Source organism: Numida meleagris, chromosome Z, assembly GCF_002078875.1.
Source record: "Numida meleagris isolate 19003 breed g44 Domestic line chromosome Z, NumMel1.0, whole genome shotgun sequence".
Taxonomy (NCBI): Eukaryota; Metazoa; Chordata; class Aves; order Galliformes; family Numididae; genus Numida; species Numida meleagris.
This window is the reverse complement of record NC_034438.1, coordinates 17,368,973-17,393,177: the sequence shown is the minus strand read 5'-3', so window position 1 is coordinate 17,393,177 and position 24,205 is coordinate 17,368,973. Positions and strand designations below refer to the sequence as shown.

The 24,205-nt window shown below is 40.9% G+C and overlaps 1 protein-coding gene across 1 annotated transcript in view; it reads left to right on the top strand.

Moving 5' to 3' along the window:
• ANKRD55 (ankyrin repeat domain 55) overlaps positions 3,413 to 24,205 on the top strand; it is a 47,240-nt gene continuing 26,447 nt past the window's right edge. The window contains exons 1-6 of the mRNA XM_021381572.1: positions 3,413 to 5,055; positions 8,860 to 8,982; positions 10,683 to 10,813; positions 12,878 to 12,987; positions 16,547 to 16,607; positions 20,478 to 20,606. Coding sequence (XP_021237247.1) covers positions 5,019 to 5,055; positions 8,860 to 8,982; positions 10,683 to 10,813; positions 12,878 to 12,987; positions 16,547 to 16,607; positions 20,478 to 20,606 — 591 coding nt within the window. The 5' untranslated portion in view covers positions 3,413 to 5,018. The remainder of the gene's footprint in view (positions 5,056 to 8,859; positions 8,983 to 10,682; positions 10,814 to 12,877; positions 12,988 to 16,546; positions 16,608 to 20,477; positions 20,607 to 24,205) is intronic.

Below are 24,205 nucleotides of genomic sequence, written 5' to 3'. Positions count from 1 at the left end.
TGTGTGAGCAGCCCAAGGCACTGGCCCGCAGGGGCTGCCCATGAGCCAGAGGGCAGCAGGGCTACTTGCTGGGCCACCCTCCTGGTGAAGCTGTGCTAGCTGCCAGCCGTCTGCATCGTGCCCTCTTCCCAGATCTGTGCACGGCTGGTGTTTGCCACATGGTGGATCCCTCCTCAATACAAAAAAGGCAAAGCCAAGGTACAAAGACAGCAGCAGAGAAGAAGAGGCAGAGCCTGTCTCACTGTCACATTTTGGAGAATTTCAGCTTGGTTCAAGCTGTCGAGGCTGTATTGCTACCTGGAGCATAAAATCTTTTTCGAAACAAAAAGTTTGGAAAACTTAGTTTGGTTTTTGTTTCAGACCCACATGCCTGGGATGTGAATCAGCTGCAAATGTAACTCCTACACTACTAGATGTAAATTATGTCTCTGGTATCTGCTGTAGACAATAGAGTTGGTCAATACAGCAGAATACAATGAACATGTAACATCTAGGGGGTTCTTGGGCTGACCAAATATGGACATCATTTTACTGTATATCTTCTTTGCGCTCCGAGGCCAAAAGTGCCTTGGCTCCCTTAATTTTCTCACATTGCCCTGCTTTACTCAGCATCAGCAATGTGTCTATTCCACTGCACAAGAGCAATGTTATCTATATGCCCCCAAGCTGCCAGCCTCACTCACTGCTCCAGGCAAACATCTGCTTCAGATAAACACTACATCAGCCCATTTATTGCTACTTGCTACTATTTCTGCCGTGGCAGCAACCTAGAACGAAGTTCACCAGGGGAACCTCCTCTATGTAGTACACAGTCTGAGTTTCCAAACGAGGGAGGAACAGGCCCAGACAAAAAGGTGGCTTTTAGACATGGGACTGCTGTCAGTTTGGTGGATGCAGAGGGTTTGGAACAACCTCTGTGAACTACTGCATTTGTTGCACTACTCTGTTGGAGCATCACTACCTCCTTCAGCCACAGTAACATGCTCACAGTTTTGAGAACCATTCTTTCATTACACCTTACATATTAATTAGGTATAGCAATGGCTTTCTTATTTACGTTCTCCATACCACAGTTAAATCAGAGAAAGATGATGCAGATAAGCCCCCCAGGCACGGTGACCACAGCACCACACTAGCAGGGCCAGGTGGGCACAGCACATGCCAGCACAGCAATGACAGCTGCACCCGCACGGCACCACAGCTCTGCACATGCTCCGTGTGCCAGCACAATCCCATTCACGCTCCGAGGCTTGTTTGTCTACAGGCAGCACTCTGCTGCTGAGGCTGGGTGAGCAGCAGCATCTCTCAGAGATGACTGCAGGCAAATTCACTCACTGAGGGTGTTCTGTAAAAGCTAAGCTTCCAAGGATGTCATTTTAAGAGGGTCCATAGCAAACAGAATATACTGTTTCTGTCAGGCTGATGATAATGTCCTTGCCTTGACAACAACCTGCAGCCATAAAGCAAGTTTAATTCTCTGACAAGAAGGTTGGTAACAGCTATTCTTTTTTACTGTAATATATGGGATTCCTCCTTGAAAACCCTGGAGATGGTGTTTACCTGGTCTGGTTGTAGATATTGAGATAGACCACAATGGATTTCAGTTCCTCATCCGTATTTGACCAGCACAAAGGTAAGTCACTGCTCCTGATTTCAAAACCTCTGGTGCTCCCATGCCTCCCATTCAGATGTACTAAGGTTCCTTGACAGAATGAATGGTAAGATTTTTTTGAAAAGATCGGGTCTCATGGAGATTGATTTTGCTTACATAGGAGGCAGTTAGTTCTGTCAATCTCAGAGACAGACATTTCAGCCTATTGCTATGGTTATCTTTAAAAATAAAATATTTTAGCAGATAAGCTACAGTATTTGGATGCTCTTACACTCAACATCAATAAATGAATATATATATTTATTGCTTATATTGTATATTTGTGCTTTTATGTATACGCATATGTATAAAACAATTGAAACATTAGTAAACAAAGTAATTAGAAATGGAGAAAAAAATAAGAAAAGCTCATTTTCTAACATCTACTGGTTTGTATGCGCTGAGAGGACTAGATGGTGATGAGTGATTTTGCTTCAGTAAATGTTAACCATATAGGTAAGTATTGCCATAACTATTAATTTAAGATATCCTTAAAAGCCACAAAGTGAAGATTTTCTACATGATAAGATTGCTGTGGAAATACTAATGCCTCTCTGCTGTCTGTTTTTAAGTTAGATGAATGAATGTCATGTATTTATTTGCCTGTACAAGCTTTTCTTTCTTGTTGTTTAATCCACTGTCAAGAATACAGTAGTATTCCTCTTACGTTCTCAAAGCAGGAAGCAGTCACTGTTTGGTTATCTGTGTTGCAATAAATTTCTCTTGAAGTCAGCTCTCAAAATTATTTGTTTGCAGTGGCTGCTGTTTGCAGCACACGCTCGCAAAGTGCCCCAGCTGATGTGGCCATGCTGGCCCCACACCGAAGGTGCTGAGGGGCTGTGTGCCACAGAAACAGGGACGGGTCCTCCTGGGTCATGTGCAAATGAAATACGGAACGTTTCCTCCAAAAGTACCGAGGTGTGGGGCTGACCGAGTTTCAGCAGCTCCAACAGTCATTCTGGAGCTCTCCCGCAGGCGCTGCAGCGCGCTGTGCGCTGCTTGGAGCACACGAAGGGCGCGGGGACACCCTGCGCGCGTGGCGCTGCGGGGCTGGCTGGAGGACGGGGAGCTGGGGGACGTGGTGACAGCAAGGAGGATGGAGTATAAACAGGGCTGGGGAAGGAGCAGGCAAGTCTGAGAAGCAGACAGCAGTGCAGGAGACCACTAATCCAAACCACCTTATCCAGATACAATTGAGAGAGCTGGGAGGCAATACCTGCCAGTACCTTCCTGGCTCCTGCTCTGCTGCTGTCCTGCTTCTGGGACATTTCCCACGCTGATCCCACCACTATGCTCATACAGCATCATCTCCCAGCCCCACGTCCCACTCCGCGCGCACCATCTTCCCAGCAAACAGCGCCCTCCGGGCGAACGCGCTGCCCCTCTCCCCCGCGGCCACGGAAGTGCAGGCTCACCAACTCCTGCCTCGCCGCCTGTCCTCCTGCCTGCTGCGTGGGACGCGGGGCGAGCAGGAGCGGCGCGCAGTAAGGGACGCTGAATCCACCCGCAAATAAAGCTCTGTTCAAAGTGTACAGGGCATGGTGGATTTTAGCCAGATAGCATTTAGTGCCTTGACATATTACCGATTTAATTTAAGGGAGAGTTTTTTTAGCGAGAAGAAGGCGCAATTTCTAGGAATGACAGAATGCAGACTATGTATTAAACATGCGATCGACATCTGTCAGTCTGGCAAATCTTCCCCTACAATCCCATCTCAATCCCAGTCATCAGAAAATTCCTCCAGCAATAGGTGAAGAAAGAAAATCACACCATCTCTGCGATAGTTCCTCTGATATCACTCATTTCTAGCTTGTATTATTTATGAACAGTAATAGCGGCAGCAGAGCGAGACTTCCAGAAGCCAAGCCTCCCCACTCCTCTCAATACTGTTCGCTGCCAGTTGCATGCTGTACCCTGGCTTCAGATGTTCAACAATTAATCAAAGGAAGCAGAAAAATGTCTGGATGGCCACATTCATAGCCAGGTACACACAGGGTTTATTACTTTTTTAAGCAATCAGTAAATCTTTAATATTAGAGAGTGAGTCATGGTTTCCAGCATCTGCTCTCATCTGCCCATGTGCCAAGCCCAGGAGGTGCCCACCATTGCTGACACTGGTTACCCCAGTACAGCCAGAGTGTCTGTATTATTTCAGACATCAGAGAATGGGGATAAGAGGATGCTCACTGTGCTCAGTGGAGACAGACCTTTGTTTGTAATGGTAAATTGCAGCAAAGTGAGATTGCAGTGTCACACTTCAGTCGCTGTCAGGGATTCATTGTGTTTTGGTGAAAGCAAGCAGCATCTTCTTGGTGAAATCACACAGTCGTCTGCATCTGCCGATAAGCAGTGGGGAATCATATACAGCACTTGGCTACTGGGTGCAGGGCGGGAAAATGGTACATTTGTTTATTTGAAAGAGGGCAGAAAATTTTACGTATAAATATTCCTTCTTCCTGCTGAACATAAATTATTCTGTCATTCAGCTTTCAGCTCTAAAAGCTCGTGAATTTTATCAGGGTCTAAATCCATCATTGTCAAGACTGTGTACAGTCAGCTAACCTGCAGTGAAATTATTTGGGTCTTACAAATCCAATGCAGTAGAAAGCAGGCGCTTACGTACACCTAATAGTCACTTTGTAAAATAACAGTTTGGCCAGCATCACAAATTGTGTAAAGCATAATCTCTTCACATGAAAGTCAGAGGAGTGTTAATATCATAATGAGTAAAATTTCATTGCTGTGCATCCTGTGGTCTTTCTGTATATTTCTCTATGTACCTCCTTTCAGACCAAAGGAGTTTTATTGTATTTGGAACAAATGATACGCTTTTAAAATACTGCAGCTTATTTCAAGTAGGTTGGCTTTCAGCTGTGATTCTTTCTGAGAATTTTAGCTATGAAAGAAAGCTTCACAGCAGTTTTTCCCTACTCTTGCTCCACACACAGGCTGTGAGCTGGACTTTCTGCCTTCCTGAAGATTGTTTTCACCAGTGGCACAACATTTTCCAAAATATCGCGTATATAAAACAGCAGAAGTGCTCCTGGCCATTTACAGGGCAGCAAAACAACAAAAGAAGTCTAGCTAACATGTTTTCAGATGGAGGCCAGGCCCCCTCACTCCTGGGAGGGTTGAGCTGAAAGATGATGCAACAGGAGACTGCATCGCTTGCAGCCAGGTGCAGCTGGTGGGAATGACACTCAGGACCTCTTGGCATTCCCTAGTCCCTGCTGTAAGAAGCATCAGAAGACCACACAACCATCTTCCTCTTATCCCCCTACCAGAGCCACACAGGTCATGTTACAGAGACCCCGTCCCTTGAAACCGGGTCGTGCTCCAGAACTGGAATTAGTGTCTGCCCATTATTATGGCAGATGCACCACACCTGTCACCTTGCCCTCCAGGTAAGCAGCTGTTCTGCTCAGGAGATGAAGAATTTCCTCTTCTGACTGGATTGCTCTGCTCCTGACTCACAGGAGGAAAATGTAACACTACTTACAAGGTGTTCAAGAAACGTGTAGATGTGGCATTGAGGGACATGGTTAGTGGGCATGGTGGGGATGGATTGATGGTGGGACTTGATAATCCTAGAGATCTTTTCCAGCCTTAATGATTCTATGTTTTTAAACAGCAAAAAGTGTAAAATTTACATGCATAATGGAGGTGACGGCCCCTTTGTTACACTGTCTGTACCTGATTTCTTCCCCCATGCCAGCTTCTCTATACCACTCCCATAGGTCAGCCACCAGATGCAGCTGTGAGAGGCACTGTGCTTGTGGCACCTCCTGGGTAGCTCTGGAGGATGGCCAAAAGGAGCAACTCCATGCGGCAAACCTCTGCCTTGTCCCTTGCTTTCCACCCAGCCCAGTGTGCAGCCCACTTTAAGTTCTAGAGCAGTCTCAGCAGCACACAGGTCAAAGTTTCTGGGAGAAATGTCTAGTTCTATGAATGGAAGACTCCCCAGCAGAGCAGAAATTACGTTAGCATTTTTAATTTACAAACGGTATCAAGTGTGTAAGTTGAAAGACCAGTTAGAAGAGGGAAAAGGAAATTTGCATTAGTGGAGTACTGAGGAAATAGTAACCTGAGCACTGCTGAAGACAGATTTATTATCAGCTCTCCAGTTTTCCCAAGCCCACAGCCAGGGCTCCGGATTCGACCAACCAACTTTTCCCAGGGTAAAAACTGATTGCATTTCCATGGCAGCCAAGTTTTATAGTGGGGGATGAGGACTGTGTCCCAGGGAGAGAAGGTCACCTGTGGGTGACTACACAAAGCCCAGAGTGGAGTTAATGCAAGTTCCCTTGCCACGTATGAATAGTATGGCAAATATTTTTAAATTAACTTTAAGGATCTTTTACCACTCAAAAAGATATATAAAAAACTTAATATAATTTATATCAATGTGCTAATTTTAACACTGATTATCAAAGAGACTTTTTGCTGATTCTTTTTAAACTCTCTTTAAAACACCTACTTTTCTTCCTGAACAGCTCACAAATTCGTATTTCCAGAAAACACAAGCATAAGGAAAAGTCACCTTAACCTGTCTTCCTTTGATTGACTCTGTTGTGTTATTTAGGAACAAGCTTTACTTCTCCTGCTAACACAGCAGTGCAGCGGCAGGGCAATAGTTCTATTCTGTAGCTCTGGCCCATGGCCATGGTGAATGGTACAGCTCACTGCAGATGCACTTCTCATTGAGTCCACAGAGATCAGAAACTCCTCTTTTCAAAGTTAAAGATGAGACAGTAGCTGAACAACAATACACACTAGAGCATTTTATCATAGCATCAGATTTGAACAAAAAAAAATTAACTCATTTGACTGCTGGATTTAAGAGGCTGATAGCCCACCTGAAGCCAAAAGAAATGCAGGCATGTGGAACATGGGATGTGCAGCCCGGAAGGAAGTTACGAACAAAAGAGCCTGCCATCACAAGAAATCATCTCATTCACTCCTCTGGAAACAAAAATCTGTTGTGTTAACATTACCTGTAAAGAGGAAAGGTTGCTTGGAATCCAGGACTAAGGCATTTTTCTTATGTGATTTTATAGACCTATACAGTAGGCTTGCAAATTTTTCCCCTCCATTGAAAATGCCATACAAAATAATTAGTCATGTTAAAATTCACTAGATGGAAGGTCATAAAAATAGTGCACTTTCAAACTCAGAGATCTCTACAAGATAACAAAGGAAGCATCCTGCTCCACAGTGGTCATACTCACGTGACTCACAGAGCTGAAAAGCACGTACAGAATCCCAATCCCAAAGAAGACAGTATTACCAAAAGTTGGCAGCTAATCATTTTGACTTCCAATAAATGTTTCTAAGTCATAGAATGCCAAATAAAAGCAAGAAATAGACATAAAAACATAAGTTACTAGCCTACTCTAATAAGAAAAATTAGGACTTGTGTCATTGATTGTCATTGTGTCATTGATTGCTGAGTGCCAAGGAAAGACTATACAATAGGCAGAAACATTAGTTCTCCATAAATTAACCATATAAATGAAGGATGTGCTTAGTTATCTGTGCCTCTGAAACTGATTTTGCTTAGATCAATCTGCTGGGCTTTCCCCAGACATCTCCCATGGTCTGCCTCACAGCCAGCTTAGGAATTTCCCCACCTTCTCTGAAAATCTGCCTCACAACAGCTATCTTTGTGTTTGTGAATGTTATATTTGGATATACGTTTAAATGCGTATTAACACATGGCCAATACCTATTTCTGAAAATAGAATCCCTTTTTTTTAATATCAGTTCACAATCTCATGAAATACCAATGACATTTCCATGCACATATATATATACTTTCCTTCATGGAACTGTGCCTTTCTGCAGTTTCATTCTTCCCTCGTGCAGGTAGCTGTACTTTTATGTAAGTGTCAGGGACTGACAAAATGCCACATAGGTACAGATTCACTGAGAGCACTGGGGGACTGCATGTGGCTTTGCATCCCTCCTCGCTTTAAGCAGGATGTGTCTCCTTTTGGCACAGCCTTTGTAATTTCAGACAGCTCTGCTTTTTGTTTGCCCTGACATCTCAGAAGCTGAGGAGTAAGACAGTTTTATAGCACTTTGGCATCTAAGAGATATCATTCAGAATATGGGGTTTGGGGCTTTTTTTATTAGCCATAGCTGTCCATCAGTTTTGCTCTGTCATCACTAGTAGAAAATGTGCAGAACTGTGCCCTTCCAACCCACTGATGACAGTCTCATCAATGATTATCAATACTTTCTATGAAAAAATGCATTTGAAGGCTGTGCACCCCTTCTTTAGCCAGCCCTTGACTGGCTCTGTGGCAGGACCATGGCTCTCCTTGTGGGGCACAGCACTCAGAGGGATGAGCTCAGGGCTGACTGAGGACCAGGGACAGGCTGAGAAATGCCTCCCAGCCTGACAGTGCCAGCCTGTGAAATCAGAATCCAACATCAGTATTTAGAAACAAAAGGAAAACATTTCAAACCAAAACTGAAATGGAAAATTTTTGTGTTTGAAGTTCATTGCCAGTTATTATAACAGCCAGAATAAGTGCACAGGTTAGTGTAAAATAATTAATACAAAGTTAACAGGGATGAATTCTAACAGAGTTTTCTATTATTTAGTTTCCCTCTATCTCTAGTTTCAGAGCAAACAGAAATGTACTCTTTCTTGTACGAGAAATACATCTTAGTCCTGGGTTCCAAGGACAGTTAACTTTCCTTTTCACAGGCATTGTTAACACAAACCAGAGCTGCTGGAGGTGCACTCCCATGCAGACAGAATTCCCCGAACAACTCAGGGAGAGGAAGAAAACCTATGACTTCTGAGCAGTGCAAGGCCAGCACTGGAACTGAAAACACCTGTGTCCCAATACCAAACTCCCTCATGAAAGTGTAATCAAGCACACGATGAGCCAGTTCAGTTCTTACTTCATTGTTCCTCCAGTCATGTTACGCTTATGTTCTCTTGATTTCTTATGAGAAGTGGAAACTTTAAAGAAGTTTTAGTACACCATTTCGACATTTACATCCAACAGTTTTTGGAAGAAGTAAACGATGAAAAAACTTTCAAATGACTAATAAAAGCCACAATGCTCTTTGGATACACTTTGTTCCATCTCAAGTTATACAGTCATACCATTTCAGTGAAATGTTTTATTGTTTTCACTGTTAATCATTTGTACTTGCTCTCAGCTTACTCATGGGCACACTCCTCCCTGTAGGTGATGCAGCAGAAGAGACTGATTTGACTGTGGTTTACCAGGCAGCAGCTAATGGTGATGTGAACACACTGACTGCAGTCATTCGAGAAGATCCCTCCATCCTGGAGTGCTGCGACAGTGAGGGTAAATGAGGCTGAGCTTTTTCTCAGGGGAATCCCTGCTTTGGATTGCCAATAAATTTTCCATTTTAAGTCCTGATTTTTGTGCTCAGAAAATTATATTTAGTAGGAGGATATGAGAAACTCATGTTATTCTTTGGAACATCCTCTAGAAATGTATACTCCAGATACTCTTTTATCCTGTGATTGCAAGATTGGACAGAAATAAGCTGTTTCGATATAATCAGAACATTAACAAGAAGCTTTTTTTTACCTCCTTTTAGAAGACGCTGAGATATTTCTGTCATTACAGAGCAGGAAGTATACTTTTTATCAAAGCCAAATGCTATACATTCCACACATCTCTAGAGTAGAGGGTTCCAGTAAATTGCACTTTAATAGTATGCGCACAGACACACAAAAAATTGTAAGTATTTGTCTTGTAATTGTTTGCCAGTGGGCAAACCATACAATGTGTGATGATCTGAATAACACATTTTATCTGAAACTACACTCCTTTTCCTTTGAGTTTGGTTTACTATGTAATGCTCTTACAAAACACTCTTCTGTGGCTGAGTTTTATGAGCATCTATTTCCCATGTGAATTAAAGCTACAGATCTGTGGAAGCTTCTTTCAAGGAAGTCTTTCTTTATTCAAAAAAAATTTATTGCAATTTCTTTTAAACGGTTGAGATGAACCCTGCATATTCTAATCCTTACCAATATGAAGGACAATGAGTGGAGGTAGACTGATCAGCAAAGCAGAGCATTTTAGCTCCAGAATGATCCTGTTTTCTAGTTTGTACATACAAATGTAACTAAGATCAGTCTTGCAAGGCAAAACATATGTCTGTATCCTGCAGATATGGCTGAGTCTGCATAACCTTGTCTTGAGTAGTGTACATTTGCTCAGCAGTCTCATTGAATTTAGAAAGGATAATTATTCTTCACTTGCGCCTGGTTGCATATTATGGCTTCTAACGTTCAGGTTTATTCCCAGCTTAGTAATTTTAAATTGCTCTGCTGGATTCTGCAGGAAAGTCTTTGCTGTTATTCAGCAGTTAACAGAATGGAAGGAAGGGAAAGCAATTAAGTGATATCATAATACTGAGCATTAAGAAAATCTGCATATTAAGTCTGAAGGTGGATTTCAGTCTTTTTCCAGCAGAGAAGAGGTTTGCTGAATATAAAATAAGTTCTCATCAAGGCTGAAAAGAAACTATCCTAGGGCAAATCCAGTCATTAAAATAAGTTGTTAAAAAAATCATCACAAACACACACAACTTTGTATGAGACAGGGTTTAATTTCATACATTTTTTGAACACAGGGACACAGAATGAAGCTGGGTTTGAAAAAATTAGACAAGCATGACCCGTGACTATTCACTTTGAAGAATATCAGCTTTCAGTGTCCAAAGCAAATAGTTCATACAGGAATCCTGACAATAGAAAATGAATATTCTCTCCAGATGCAGAATTAATGAGGCAACGTTTTTGCTATGCTCTTTTTTGTAATCAGTGGTAATCTGCTGAGTGACTGCCTGCCTGCAAAAAGCTGAGCACAGCTGTTGGACAGTTGTGAGATAAAGGGCTTATTAGTTTGCCAGTGATAACCTCAGCAAATGAGAAAATGTCTCTATCTTACAGCTTTGACTAAATAAAAATTGTAAAAGAATGTACAAGCCCTGCAATTCTGTGGTTCTGTGATTTGACTTTCTTCCCCAGGTTGCACACCTCTGATGCATGCTGTGTCAGGGCGCCAGGTCGATACAGTGAAGCTTTTACTGAAGATGGGAGCCAATATTAACACACAAGATGCATGTGGACGTACCAGTTTATCTCTGGCAACTTATCTGGTATCAGGACTTGGGGGTGGAGGAGGAAATGGGTAGAGCAAATAAGATTTCTGTTTGTACTACAGAAAGAAAAAAAAAAAGGACAGAACATTTTAGTGGGAAATATTGGTGATATGTGGATGGTTGGACTGGATGATCTTAGAGGTCTTTTCCAACCTCGGTGATTCTATGATTCTATGATTCCATGATTTAGCAGTGAAAATGTAAAATTTACTATAATGCAAAGCTGGGAGCTTCAGATTCTCAGAAAGGGATGTGAACTCCTTTCAGAGTGTCCTTCATCTTTTGGGTTGCAAAATCATTGTGTGGTTCACTATATCCAGGGTCCTCTGCATGGTTTCAGAAAAGCCAGTGGTTTCCTGTGCACTGAAAAAGAGCTTCGAGTTCACTCCTGTTTTTAATAGGCAGATTAACTTCTCTCCTCTCCCTCTCAGTATCAGATTTTTACTGTTCTGCAGGGAGCACGTTTCTTTCACAACTCTGGGCGGCCAGCAGGCACAATTACCTGCACACTACGTGAGCCTATGCATTGCTTTTCCCTTCACTATAGAGCTGGACCTGGGGTGGCCAGATGCAAGGTGCTACAGGTGTCAGTGCAAATCTTAAGTGATCCAGTCCCCCAGTTAACCCACATGCAAGTGACAGTATAGGAAGACATCCCATGAAGAAGTCAGGGAAGGGAGATGTGGTGCTCTCCATCTGAAGCACACAATTATTGTCCTCTTCTCCTTGGTCTTCTGCTCCACACTGGAAGGAATTCAGGATGCAAGGAGAGGGTAGGGACCAGGTTTGTTGGTCAGAGAGGCTGACCACAGGCTGGATAAATGCCAGTACTTTTGAACAGATAAAGTGGCAGCTTAATTAAATCACCTTCCTTGCATCTAGTTTCTTCCTGCAAATTCAGTACGAAAACAATGCTTGTCCTCAGCTATTAGATGTTCAGCCAGAAAATATGTGTAGAAAGTAGCAAAACAGACCGTCTCATTCGGTGCAAGGAGCATGTCCCACTTACTTCAGAGCAAACATTTCTTCTGCCAAATACTTAAAAAAAATCCCGTAATTAGTATCATGCTCTTTTTTTCCTCCCTCTTTTCCCACAGGGGAAAAATATTCTTTGGGAAGAAAAAGAAATGACTGGAAAGGATTTAAGCCACCCAGGCTTCAAAGTTTCCATTTCTGTTTCTGTGATGGATGTAATCAGAGGTCTTGAGAGTATTTGGCTGTGATGTCTGTCCAGAGAACTGAATTCAGCAAAGCTCTGTGTTCACAGTCCCATGCAGAATTTGATAGTGTCATACTTCCACCAGGAACCACAACAGAGATGTTCTGATTCCATCATTCTTTTACTCCATAAATGCTGGTAATGCTGATCCAACATAGATCATACAGGAGGGAATGGTCTTTATTGATTGCTTGCAGAGGTTTGAAGAAATACTTAAACACACTCAATTTCCTGGGACTGAACATACACTGAGAGATTTATGCAATCGCAACCAGGTTGTTTACTTGTTGTTTTGTTGAGGTGATCAATAAAAGGTTTTAGTCCAAGAACTGATTCATCCCATCTGCTTTGGTGCTGTTTTCAGTCTAACATTGCCACTAATTCAAACTTCTGCAGCAATGCTTATAAGACTACACTCTAAGGCTTTTTAGTATTGATTTGACATCCCTGCTAAAATCTCATAAAGGAAATTAGATTAAGTGCTCATGTTCTTGGTTTAACCCAGTGCAATTAAATTCACATGCAGGAATATGTGTAGCATTTGTAAGTGTTACAGGAATTAGCAGGTTTTTAATGACTGTTTACACATTCAGTACTTGCCACAACTGCAGAAAAAATAAGAATGTGGTGTAAATAAGACTTTGTTTTAATGGATGAATTAGCCTGAGACAGACTCCAAAGGGAAACCATTCTCAGTGCTGAGACCCATACTGAAGAAACCAAAGACCATTCCCTCAGCTGGCTGAAACGACTAGTGACATGCCAACGCCAGAACCACTGAGCAAAGATCTGGCCTGATGTATTTTACTTTCCTCTTTGACATACTATAACTTCTTTTTTAGGGCTGGTTGGAAGGCTGCATCAGCCTGCTCAGAAACGGGGCTAAGCAAAACATACCTGATAAAAACGGGAGGCTGCCACTACACGCTGCTACTGCAGAGCCCGATGTGAGGTATGTCTGAGGATCCCACAGCTTTTGTTGATTGAATCTCAGCAGGTTGTCCTCAAATCAGCTACAAGGCCCAAAGGAGAGAACAAGTCACAATGTTAGCCTTGACTGTTACACTTGTGACTTGCTCTTTTGTTTAATGGATATCATAAAGAGGAGAGGGTAGAAAGAAGGAGAAGTGTTGCACAAAACTTCTGTAACAGATATGGCCAAGCAAGTTGAGAAGACCAATACAAACTCATAAAAGCAAGAAAAAGATATATGTATAATAGATGTAGAAACTCTAGGTTTCCCTCAACCCTTCTGCCACCTTCCATGAGAAATGTTACAAGAAACTTCATTTCTGGATGTCTCCTCCAAGCAGTATAGCATATGTGCGAAAAGTTTTCCACATGACAGTTCATCTGAGAGCCCCTACTATAAAGGGGAAGCTGAGGTTTGGTGGACTGTCTCAATTTTAAACTGGAAGGAGGAAGATTTAGACTAGATATTAGGAAGAAATTCTTTACTGTGAGGGTGGTGACACAGTGGAACAAGTTGCCCAGTGAGGTTGTGGATGCCCCCTCCCTGGAAGCTTTCAAGTCCAGGCTGGATGGGGCTTTGAGCAACCTGGTCTAGAGGGAGGTGTCCCTGCCTACAGCAGGGGGGTTGGAACTAGATGATCTTAAAGTCCCTTCCAAATCAAACCATTCTATGATTCTATGATTCTATAACTTTTAAGTACTCTTACTGATGGTGGTGTAATAAATAAAGCATGCACAGATCAGAAGTCATAAGAAAGATTCTCTTCGTCTCGTTCTTATCTGTGATGATGGGAAGTGGTTTTTGAGTCTTGATTTGTACATTTGAATAAATTCATTCAAAAAACTTTCCTAAGTAAATCATGTCTGGAGACATTGGAGACAGGTAAAACTGTGAAATATTCATGTAATTTAATCACTGAAGCTATGGTTTTATTGTTGTAACCATATTGGACCAGAGCTCTCTGCACTTCTGCTGATCCTGCTTCACAGTCCTTTTGACAGCTTTATTCACTTTCCACATTCATCATTGCTTTTTGTGCATTACTTTGAGGGAACAGTTTGAAGCTTCTGCAATAGTATAAGTGCATTATCATATTTCCACTGAAAGAAAACAGTATTTGTACAACTCTGCCATGTTGCTACTTGAAAGGGTGCAAATATAGTTTAAGAGCAGCACACAGGACTCCCAGAACATTTTTCATACTCTTCATGCACGTGAGCAGACCTTTGCTCTAGACAGGAATTTGTCATCTGCTCAATTCTGCTCCTCCATCTACCATCTGGGGTTGCCCCATGACCAGCAGGTAGTCCTGGAGGACTAGGGGAGAGGCTTTTCCATTGTGCCCATTGCCATTCTCCTGAATGCTGTGTCATTACCAAAAGAGCATGTGTAGTGGTGAGTTAGCAAAAGCTTTTTCAGCTAAGTTTTAAAATCTGGCAATGCTCTGCTAAAACCATGTGTTTCCAGTGCATGAATCACACAGAAAGCCAAACACTGTGATCAGCTAGTTCACATCTTAATCTGATAACTGATTCACTTGCATCGATGCATGTTCCACACGGCCTAAGAGAAAAGGTGGAAAGGGAATCCATGGACTTAATGATCTCTAGCTTTAAGAACAGGTAACAGAGAAATCTCAGTTCAGATGGCTGAATATCTACATGCTGACTGCTAGCATTGCTGTTGCTATAAAGAATATAAGGGAGCCAGGATTTGTTGATAGATGCTTTACACTCAAAGAATGACATGTCCTTCTCTAAACTAGTTTCCCTGAAGATATCTGGGGTTAAGCTACAGAACCATGTAATAGATCATAAAACTGTGATAAAGGGGTTTTACAAGCATATTAAGGTTATCTCATGTTATTACTACTCAGCAGCCCTTATTTACTTTGACTAGTTTTCAGATATTGAATTTCTTAGATTCTAGTTGGAGTTATTGAGCCAATTGACCATAAAAGGTCTCTGTTTTACCACTTTTCTTTTTTCAAATTAATCACAACAATTATAAAAATTCATCCTCTTCAGTTTCTGTACTTTGACTCCATGAAACCATTCATTCATTGTGTGATTCAGAAAAGGAGGTGTAACACCCATTTACTACAAGTGAATGTATTCATATATAAATGGACTTGATGTCCTGATAAACTGCTGAGATGCAGTTTTCACCATTTCAGGATATGCTAGTTAGAAAAAAAATAAATTTGGACTTCCTGCCGCTGAAGACATCATTGACAGCTAAGATTTTCCCCAGAAGAACAGACAAATCATCCCTAAGCAACTGTAAATTCTTTTGAATAATGTCTAGTTGTCTATTTCTGAGAAAAGAAAAAAGAATTTCTCATGCAACACTCTCAATTTAGTCTGATGAACACAGTTCAATCTGAAAAATGTACTAGAAGACTAGAAGTTTGCCTGATGAAATTAACAAAAGATTTTCATTTAGTATCCTGGGTCTGAGAATCAATGTATGATTGCATACATTCATCTGTGCATTATCTGTTCATTTATTAGAGTTTCCACCTCAAGGCAGTACTTAATTTTCTTCTAACCTCCTTGCAAAAAAAAAAAAAAGTATTTTAAAGTCTGTTTTGAAAGTTTATTACAATTTTGCACCTTCAGATGAGCCACAGTTTTGCATTGTGATCTTATTTAGGGATTCACTGTATATGCATCTTCCCTTTTGCTAGAATCAGAAGAACAGTGCATCTACCACAGCACCTACTTGATTTGGCTTTGTTACAGGCTGTTTCCATGTATTTCCACTCATCTACTCAACCTAAGCAATTTTCATTCTACTATGAAATGTAACCATCTTCTCTAAAGCTATGGTGATTTCAGAACATCTTCATAGGAGGCCATAAGGGAAGGAAAAGCAAGCCTTTGCAGCATTAAAAATATCATTGCACTTGAGTAATATTTCATGTGAGTATTTTATTGTAGCTGTTCTCTCCACCAGAGGGGAGTGTTTGTAGTCTGATATTCCACACAAAAGTGAACCAGTGCACTGCTGTATTTTATACCATGGCAATGGCTTTACCTATCCCAGCAGAAACACTGTAAAGCCTTGGCAAATGCAAGTGGCTTGTGCATGTGTAAACGTAACTGTATGTATGCATGTATATAAACACACACGCAAGCGTATACAAAATATCACATTACTCTGACAGTTAAGGAGCACTAAAAATCACTTCTGTAAACATTAGTATTTCTGTTTGTTTAAAACTTTATAAAATAGAACGAGGATGAATTTCTACCAAAAATTGGACACATTTAGCATTACATACTCTGATTCACCCTGACAATCAACATAAGAATACTTCCTAGTGGATCTGCTTTTGATTCCCAACACAGAACTTCTATTGTTGCAATAAACTATAAAGTCTTAATCGCTTTTCTAGCCTGGAACTAAGACTCTGATCTGTGCCCATCACTAAGACTGTTTTGTGTTGAAATTGCACATTTTCTTTCTCAAAAGATGCCAAAATTTCAGGTTTAGTCAGTAGCACTGTACAGTGATTATGTCATTGCTTCCACAGGCTTCTGAATGTGCTTCTGCAGCAGTCAAATCTTAGTGAAATTAATCATCAGGATAATGAGGTGAGTGAGCTTGTGCCATAAATCACTGTCCCAGGCCTTGGGATCATACAGTTCATGCTGTTCAGAAAGAGTTCACTGAACTTTATGATGAGAGTATGCATAAGCTAAATATTTCTATAATGCATTTGCTGACCTCTGCAGAGCCTTATCTCATTTTTCCCACAATGCATGATGCTTCCTTAGACTAATAAAATTTCTCCATGTACTGTCAATTCAGAGGTACTTTTAACCAGTCTCTTATCTCACTTGCTAAGGCATAAATTGCTTCTGATTCTTCTTAAGTTAGAAGATGGGCTTAATCTTCATCTTTTCCCAACATCCCATCATTAAAGAACTAATCGTTCTCAAGAAAAATATCAGAAATCTGGCATAGCACAGGACAATTACGGAACAACAAAAAATTATCTGATCCTCAAATAACCGCACCCTACGTGTGTACACACAGTACACATAGGAGAGTGTCAACTCCCCTGATGTATTCTCCAGATTAAGAAGCCAAGGCACAAGAGGGACTCTGTATGTCTTTTCGTATGTTTCTCTTCACACTAGCAAACACACAAGGATGCTTCTCATCTTCATGGTGCCAGAACCACAACTGGGCTGCTCATTTCTCCTCTTCACACAAGCCTTCCATGTCCACAGGATGGTTTGCAGACCCTGCTTACAGCAGCCTAAACCAGACATCTGTTTTGTCTTGGCATAGAGTTACATTGCTAATGAATTGCATGGAATCATGGATGACAATTTCAATCCACAGTGATTGCTGCAGTGCACCACTGAATGCAATTTGGAACTTTTAGTCCAACTCGCAGTCACTTGGCATAGGGAAGACGTTTGTTCAACTGTCAGTAGTAAGCCCTGAATATTCATGTTTTCTGAAAAGTGTGGATCCTCACAAATGATTTCAGCTAATAGAGCTGTTCTATTGGCACAAGTAAAGCACTTCAGATTTCCCATCCTCTACTTTAGAAAAACACACTGATCGATGTATGAACATGTATCAGTAAAAAATACATCTGGAAGTTTCATATGGTTTCCACAACCATAGCTTTCTGAGGATTTACTTATGAAACCTTCAAAGACAACGATGAGAAGAAATGTTCCCTGAAAAAGCCTAGAATCTGAGCAAAACTGGTATCACACTGTAATTCCCAGAGGCAAACGGAGCTGCTGACTTCTTCAGGTCCCCATTTGCTGGATTCCATCTGTCTATGGTTGTAAAACTGTTGATCAGTCATCCACATCCATTTATTTTTATTTTTATTTTTATTTTTTTCTCCTTTAATGTCCCTTACTGCTCTACATTTTTTATAAAAGCACAATTTGGGAACTTCATTATTTTAATATTACTTATTTCTAGATCTTCACAGCCCTGCGGCTTTGGCATTTCTGTTATCACTCCCATGCTCCCTCTCAAAAACACAGATGGCACTCAGGGGTGCACAAATCAGATGGGCTGAATGGCCCTCGCCCGCTGCAGCAGGCCCCCACATGGGTGTGCCGCTATCACCAGCTCAGTCCTCTGTGTTTTTGTGGGCACTCTGAAAGGACACGTGGAACATACAGATTATTAGAAAAGAAAAAGAGAACAAAACAGGAAGCAGCATTGTGCTCTGTCTCAATCCTAGGTATGCTCACACCTTTCATGCTCGCTACAAGTGTCATCTGAAAAAGGATGTACAACAAAAGGAACAGAAAAGGACTGCAAAGATTATTATAGAATTGCTTCCTTTCACAGGCAGGTCAATAACTGGAACAAACTAACTATGAAAGGACATCGAGCTATGTCAGAGGACGATACAATATAAGTCCACAGCATCATAAATGCCATGGAGAAGATGCAAAGAGCATGATTATTCACTGTTTTTTACATCTAAAATGATGGGGACACCCAAAGAAATAATCTGACAGCAGTTTTACAGGAAATGAAAGAAAATGCTTTTTCACAAAACGCACGGTTATCCTGTGGAGGTCTGGATGGCGTAGGAAGTCTTTAATGCAATTACCAAATGTAACATTATTGTGTATCACTAAGCCTTTTTTCTTAATGCATCTCTTAGTATTTTCTACTGACCCTGGACTAGGGAAAACTTTGATCTTTACCCACAGTTCTTACGCTCTCATGTTACATCTAGTTCAGCTAATAGCAGTGGCAGGAACAGAAATTTGATTTTTCAAGAATTTTGCCTTTTATGCATATCGACTTACTGAGAGTGGAAGACAAAAATCTGGCCTGGTACGCTGCAGCTTTACCTCTTTCAGTGATTGATCCAGACAACCAGAGCTAGGTGCGAGGCTCCATGTCCCAGATGGAGATTACTTTGCTGAATTCCCACTTAACAGCACCCACAGGGTTTGGGAGCCTTACAATGATAATAGGTCCCCAGTACCAAAAGTGGTGTCCACTGACGTCAATGGTAGAACTCTCACTAATCTAAGTGAGACAGGATTAAATCCTCATTTCTGGTTTTACGAAATCAAAACCCCCATGATTAAGATTTGCAAAACCTAACTAAAAACGAAACCGCTCTTGTTCAATTGTTTTATTTTGTCAGCATCCATATTTAAGCCACTTGGGGACTTGAAAAGCATTATCCTATATCTGATAGTTTAGAGAAATTAAAGTTAAGGGTTTCAAGCTTTCACTTAGAAAATCACTGCTAACAACTTCTAGTATTAATGCACTGATAAGCTGTCTGCATGAATGTTTCATTACTCGTGTTTAATACAAATTGTTGTTAACTAGCTTTATGAGGTTCCATTGAAGCTTCAATTTCTTTTCCACTTCACAATTCTGTTTTTTTTTTACCATTTTGGATCCCAAGCAAGACCCTTGAGATACATAGTGTATAAGTTAAAGACAATAGTAAAAGACAGTAGACACATCTGCTCAAAGCAAAATGTTACCACATCTGAATACTAGACATTTTTAAGAAACATGTTGAATTATTAATTTTGTGCAGGACATCTTTAGTATTATGGACTAAGAGTAAACTACAGGTGTATACAACAATGTTGATGAAGGTGAAATTATCATGAATTCTCTGACTGAAAACTGCTAAGATGGAATGAAAATGCATGTCAATCACTGTTTTCTCCCTAAATGAGAGGTAATGGCCTCAAGTTGCACCAGGGGAGGATCAGGTTGGATACTAAGAAAAATTTATTCTCTGATAGAGTGGTAATCTATTGAAGCAGTCTGCCTGGGGAAGAGGTGGAATAATCATCCCCGGGGGTGTTCAAGAAACATGTAGACGTGGCACCAAGGGACATGATTAGTGCACATGGTGGTGGTGGGTTGATGGTTGGAATGATATTAGAGGTCTTTCCAGCCTTAATGATTCTGTGATTCTATGGTTCTATGAATCTAAACTGTAAATATTAGATGTTTATATTGTGAGTCTTTTTGTTGACCTCACTGGAGCTGTTCTTTAGCTTGCTGATTAGAGTCAGCTTATAATATTTATTTTGAATTAAATATAAGGTCTGTGCTTTGTCATAACCACACTGTGTTATGACAAAGCACACCCCTGAAACAGGCCTTTCTCACAGGACCCAAGCTTAGCAGTGAGCAACCACCTCCCCAGCCACCACGGTCCTGACCACACATAATTTAAGATGGTTACCGTCACGTATGAAAGAAGCCTTCATATTTGTATTGTCTGCAATGACTCTAAAAAGATGACTGCTAGGTTTGCTCTTATGACTAGTTAGGAAGTTGTAACTAATTATTTCAAATCAAGGCAGAGAGGGAAGAGTCAGTCCGTCTCAAATGGTTTCAGAACAGTCTAGCTTTTCTACAGCTACAGGAGATGCAAAGGGCATTACTCTGCATAACCTTTATTTGCTCTCTGGTTTTGTGGCTTTCAGGGAATGACTTCACTCCACTGGGCTGCTTTCCACAACAGGCCTCAGCATGCACAGACCCTGCTGCACAAGGGAGCAGACCTGACTCTGGTGGACAAAGACTTCAAAACCGCTCTGCACTGGGCTGTACAGGTGAGCTACAACCACAATATTTCACTGGACTGTTGCTTGAACTGAATTGGTTACCGTGTTGAACTGAACAGAGAGAAATGGATGCTAAGAGCACTCATGAACACCCTCAGCATTTTGCTGGTGAGCATAGGACAAGGACCTAATGCCTGCTCTGGAGAGCAAGGCATGCTTCATGTAGGCTCTGCACTCTTGCCCTGGAATTACTGTCTATCCCACTGAGACTACCCATATGCTTCATGCTGAACTCATGCTGACATTTTTCACTGAATCAAGGTTGCAGAAATCAGCAGCTTGAAGTCTCACAAACATCATGTGAGAAGAAAGCAGAGTAAATGCAAATTAAAACATACTTAAACAGCTATAGTTGCGGAATAATTGGCTGAATGTTTGGGCCCCTGTTTTGTGGAGATTAAAGAAGTAAAGGAGCCAAACATAATTCCCACTGACCTATGTGTCCCTATTTCCAATGCAAAACAAAAAAAGTCAAATTGCTAAAAATTGCTTGGGAGGTCGTTAGAGAAAAAAAACAGGTAAATAAATGCATATGAGATTAAACACTATTATGCAATTGGTAATATGCGTCTTAGTAAGTGACACAAAATACGTCATTTTAAGAAACTATGCATAAACTTTACAGCAAAAAACATCCTGGATGAAAAGGAGAGAGCAATCACACAAATGTATTTTTACTTGCTCATTTGCCATAGCAAGTTCCGGTATCGATGTTCAAAACACCTGCACAACAAATAAGCAAAAACAGAACTTGCACAAAAATTCAGTAACATTTTCCTACAGTGACTAAATATTTGCATCCTCACCTGATCCAAGTCCACTCATCTTAAAATATGTGTTACCAAAGAAATTGAAAAGCTCCAAGCTGTCATACACTATAAATGAGTAAGGACATCTAGAACAAATAATCTATTTGCTTCAACCGCTGACTCACACTGATGGTTCTCGTACAGTTATGCTTTAATCTTTGTAACTGATGTTATTTCAACAAAAGTTTAATTCTTTATTCCTGAACAGTTTGAACTTGTGTTACTTCCTTTGCTTCTTTGCCTTTGGGTGCTAAGGGTATCTACTCTAAAACTCATCATGCATTTTGTCTAGGCTTGCTATTGTGCAGGCTGCTTCAAGTGGGAGCCTTCTGAAACCTACAGCGGGCACCCGCAGGAGGGGCAGTGATCTGTATCATAGCTCTGGGACTGAGCTGCCTACCAAATAGAAAGACAAAGGCAAATCCCCTTCACTTCAGGACCCTCTGAGTGCCACTCATCTTGCTGATTCTGCTTTGTGTATGTTATGATTTAACTCCACCATTAACTCCCACCTCCAACTATGTCCCACAGATTGGCAAAAAAAGCTCTTAAAAAGGGGCAAAATTGCAAATGCACAAAATCTGTCTTGGTTCAGTTGGAGGCAAATTACAAATCCCTCTTCTTTTTCTCTTTAAGCTGCTCTCAGAAGTCAGAGGAAATATGAGCAGGAGGACTCCCAATTCTTGTCTTCTTGAGAGATGCCTGTTATGAAGCCTTATAAATGACTTACTCTATCCACATTTTTCTCCATACAACAGGTCAAGAAGGGCTAGTTCAAATACCAGAGCATGGAATAGGTCTGTGAGCATTTCTCTTACACAGGCTTTTCCAAGAGGAAACACTTTCAAACAGTGCTCTCTGTTGCCTTATTAGGCCCAGGGGAAAGAGGTACCCTGGACAGCCATGGCTTTCTCTGCTATTACGTCTCTGCTGCATGGGATCATCATCATTCTCACATATCCATTATAATATGCTCTTTGAAGGGACTGTGTCAGAAAATGTTTAATAACTTCTCCCATAGCCACCGAAAAGACGATACTTTTCCTTTAAGAATTGCATTTGTATCTCCAGAGCACAAGAGCCTCACAGAGCTCAGGCAGTAACAGCTGCAGGGCCTGTTTTCAGCTGAAAGGGACCTTGTGTTTAATTTCATTTTTTAAAAATGCAGTAAGGGGAAGACCAGGCACAGCACAGAAACTTGTTTCAGAAGCTGCAGGGCAAAGGCAGTTAGTGCACACTGGGCTGAAACGCAGAGCAGAACCACATAAAAACCATCACTTACTGCTGGAAGCCCAATTCTCCTGAGTGTTTCACACAGAACAATTGCTCCATGCTCTGTTTCCAAGAACGCATGTTTGTGCTTGGTGTCCCACCACGCAGATGGGGGCTGCAGAGCCTCAGCCATGCAAAGACTTTGCCCACCCGAGGTCTGCTCTACCAAGCAGCTCAGACTTCCTGCTGCCCGAGTTCATGCCTTCAATGCAAATGTGTTACATCACTACTGGAAACACACATCATTTTGATCTGAAGTGAGAATGTCCTGTGTCAAATTTTTCATGCATAAAATATGAATTGGTATGGATAGGGCTATAGTAGGAGTGTCTCAGGTGTTCCTCTTCTTTCATTCCAGTCAGCAAATGATGGGATCCTGTAATCATATTTATAACCAGAACCTGTTAAGTGGTATTGAAATGAAATGTAAAGTCTATTTAAGTCCTAAATAATGATGCCATTGAAATCCTAGTAAAATATAATAAATACTATATTATTGTATAGTAGCATACTACACGCCACTATATCATAATAGTATTATCAGTACCTCAGAAACAGTATGGGCAGATTTGGAGGCTTCCTACATTGTGTTGCCAGTTGGCATGAATTTTACCAGAAGTTTGTTTCTTTCTTAAAACTCTGACTCCCAAAATCATATGATTATGTAAAAATATCAGCTTTCATTTTAAAAACAAACAATGAAACCAAGATTTCTAGCAATCATTTCTTGTAAAGCTAAGAAATGTGAAACTCTAGGATAAAAAGAAAGTGTCGACTAAAAGAAAACATCAAATATAATGTTCTGTCATGTGGAGCTGCACTGCTGATATTTTTTAGTATTTAACATTTTAAAAATTACAAACTTGGAATATTTGCTCCATAGAAAAAATGCAACTATTTAATTCCCCACTTTCTTGAGAGCAGAAAGAACTATCAGAATATCTTAGGTGTACTATAAAAAAAACACAGTTACTCATTTGCCTTCAGCTGGGAAGGCACAGCAACATCTTTGTATCACTTGGAAGGTGGGAGCTCAGGGGTATTTCAGGATGTCTAGGAACTAACCTACATTGCTTCAGGGCATTTCAAAAGTCCATTAAAAATGTGTGAACTGGGCTCGTTTCACAGTCTGTGCAAAAATGGGTGTACATCCTCCTTGTTACATGCAGTTTTCTGGAGATAGCTAATAAGGAACAGTAGCAATTTCTTTTTTTATGTCACTGACATTAGAAAACAGTTTTTAATGTAAAGAAACAAATGAAAAACAGATTCATTTTATATTTTTTGTTTAGTCATTTTCCTTAAAAATCCCTTTCTTGGGTAAATATTGTCATTCCAGCAAAGGTAAAGCTGTTGCTCATGCATGGCAGCAAGACTCTGTAGAGTGAGCTGTCAAGCTGCAAAATTAGGAGAAAAAGGAACTGCAAAAAGGATGCTTTTGAGTAAGAATCAAACACACTCCAATACTATCAGAAGCTTTTAATTTAGAGGATTATAATAATTTTA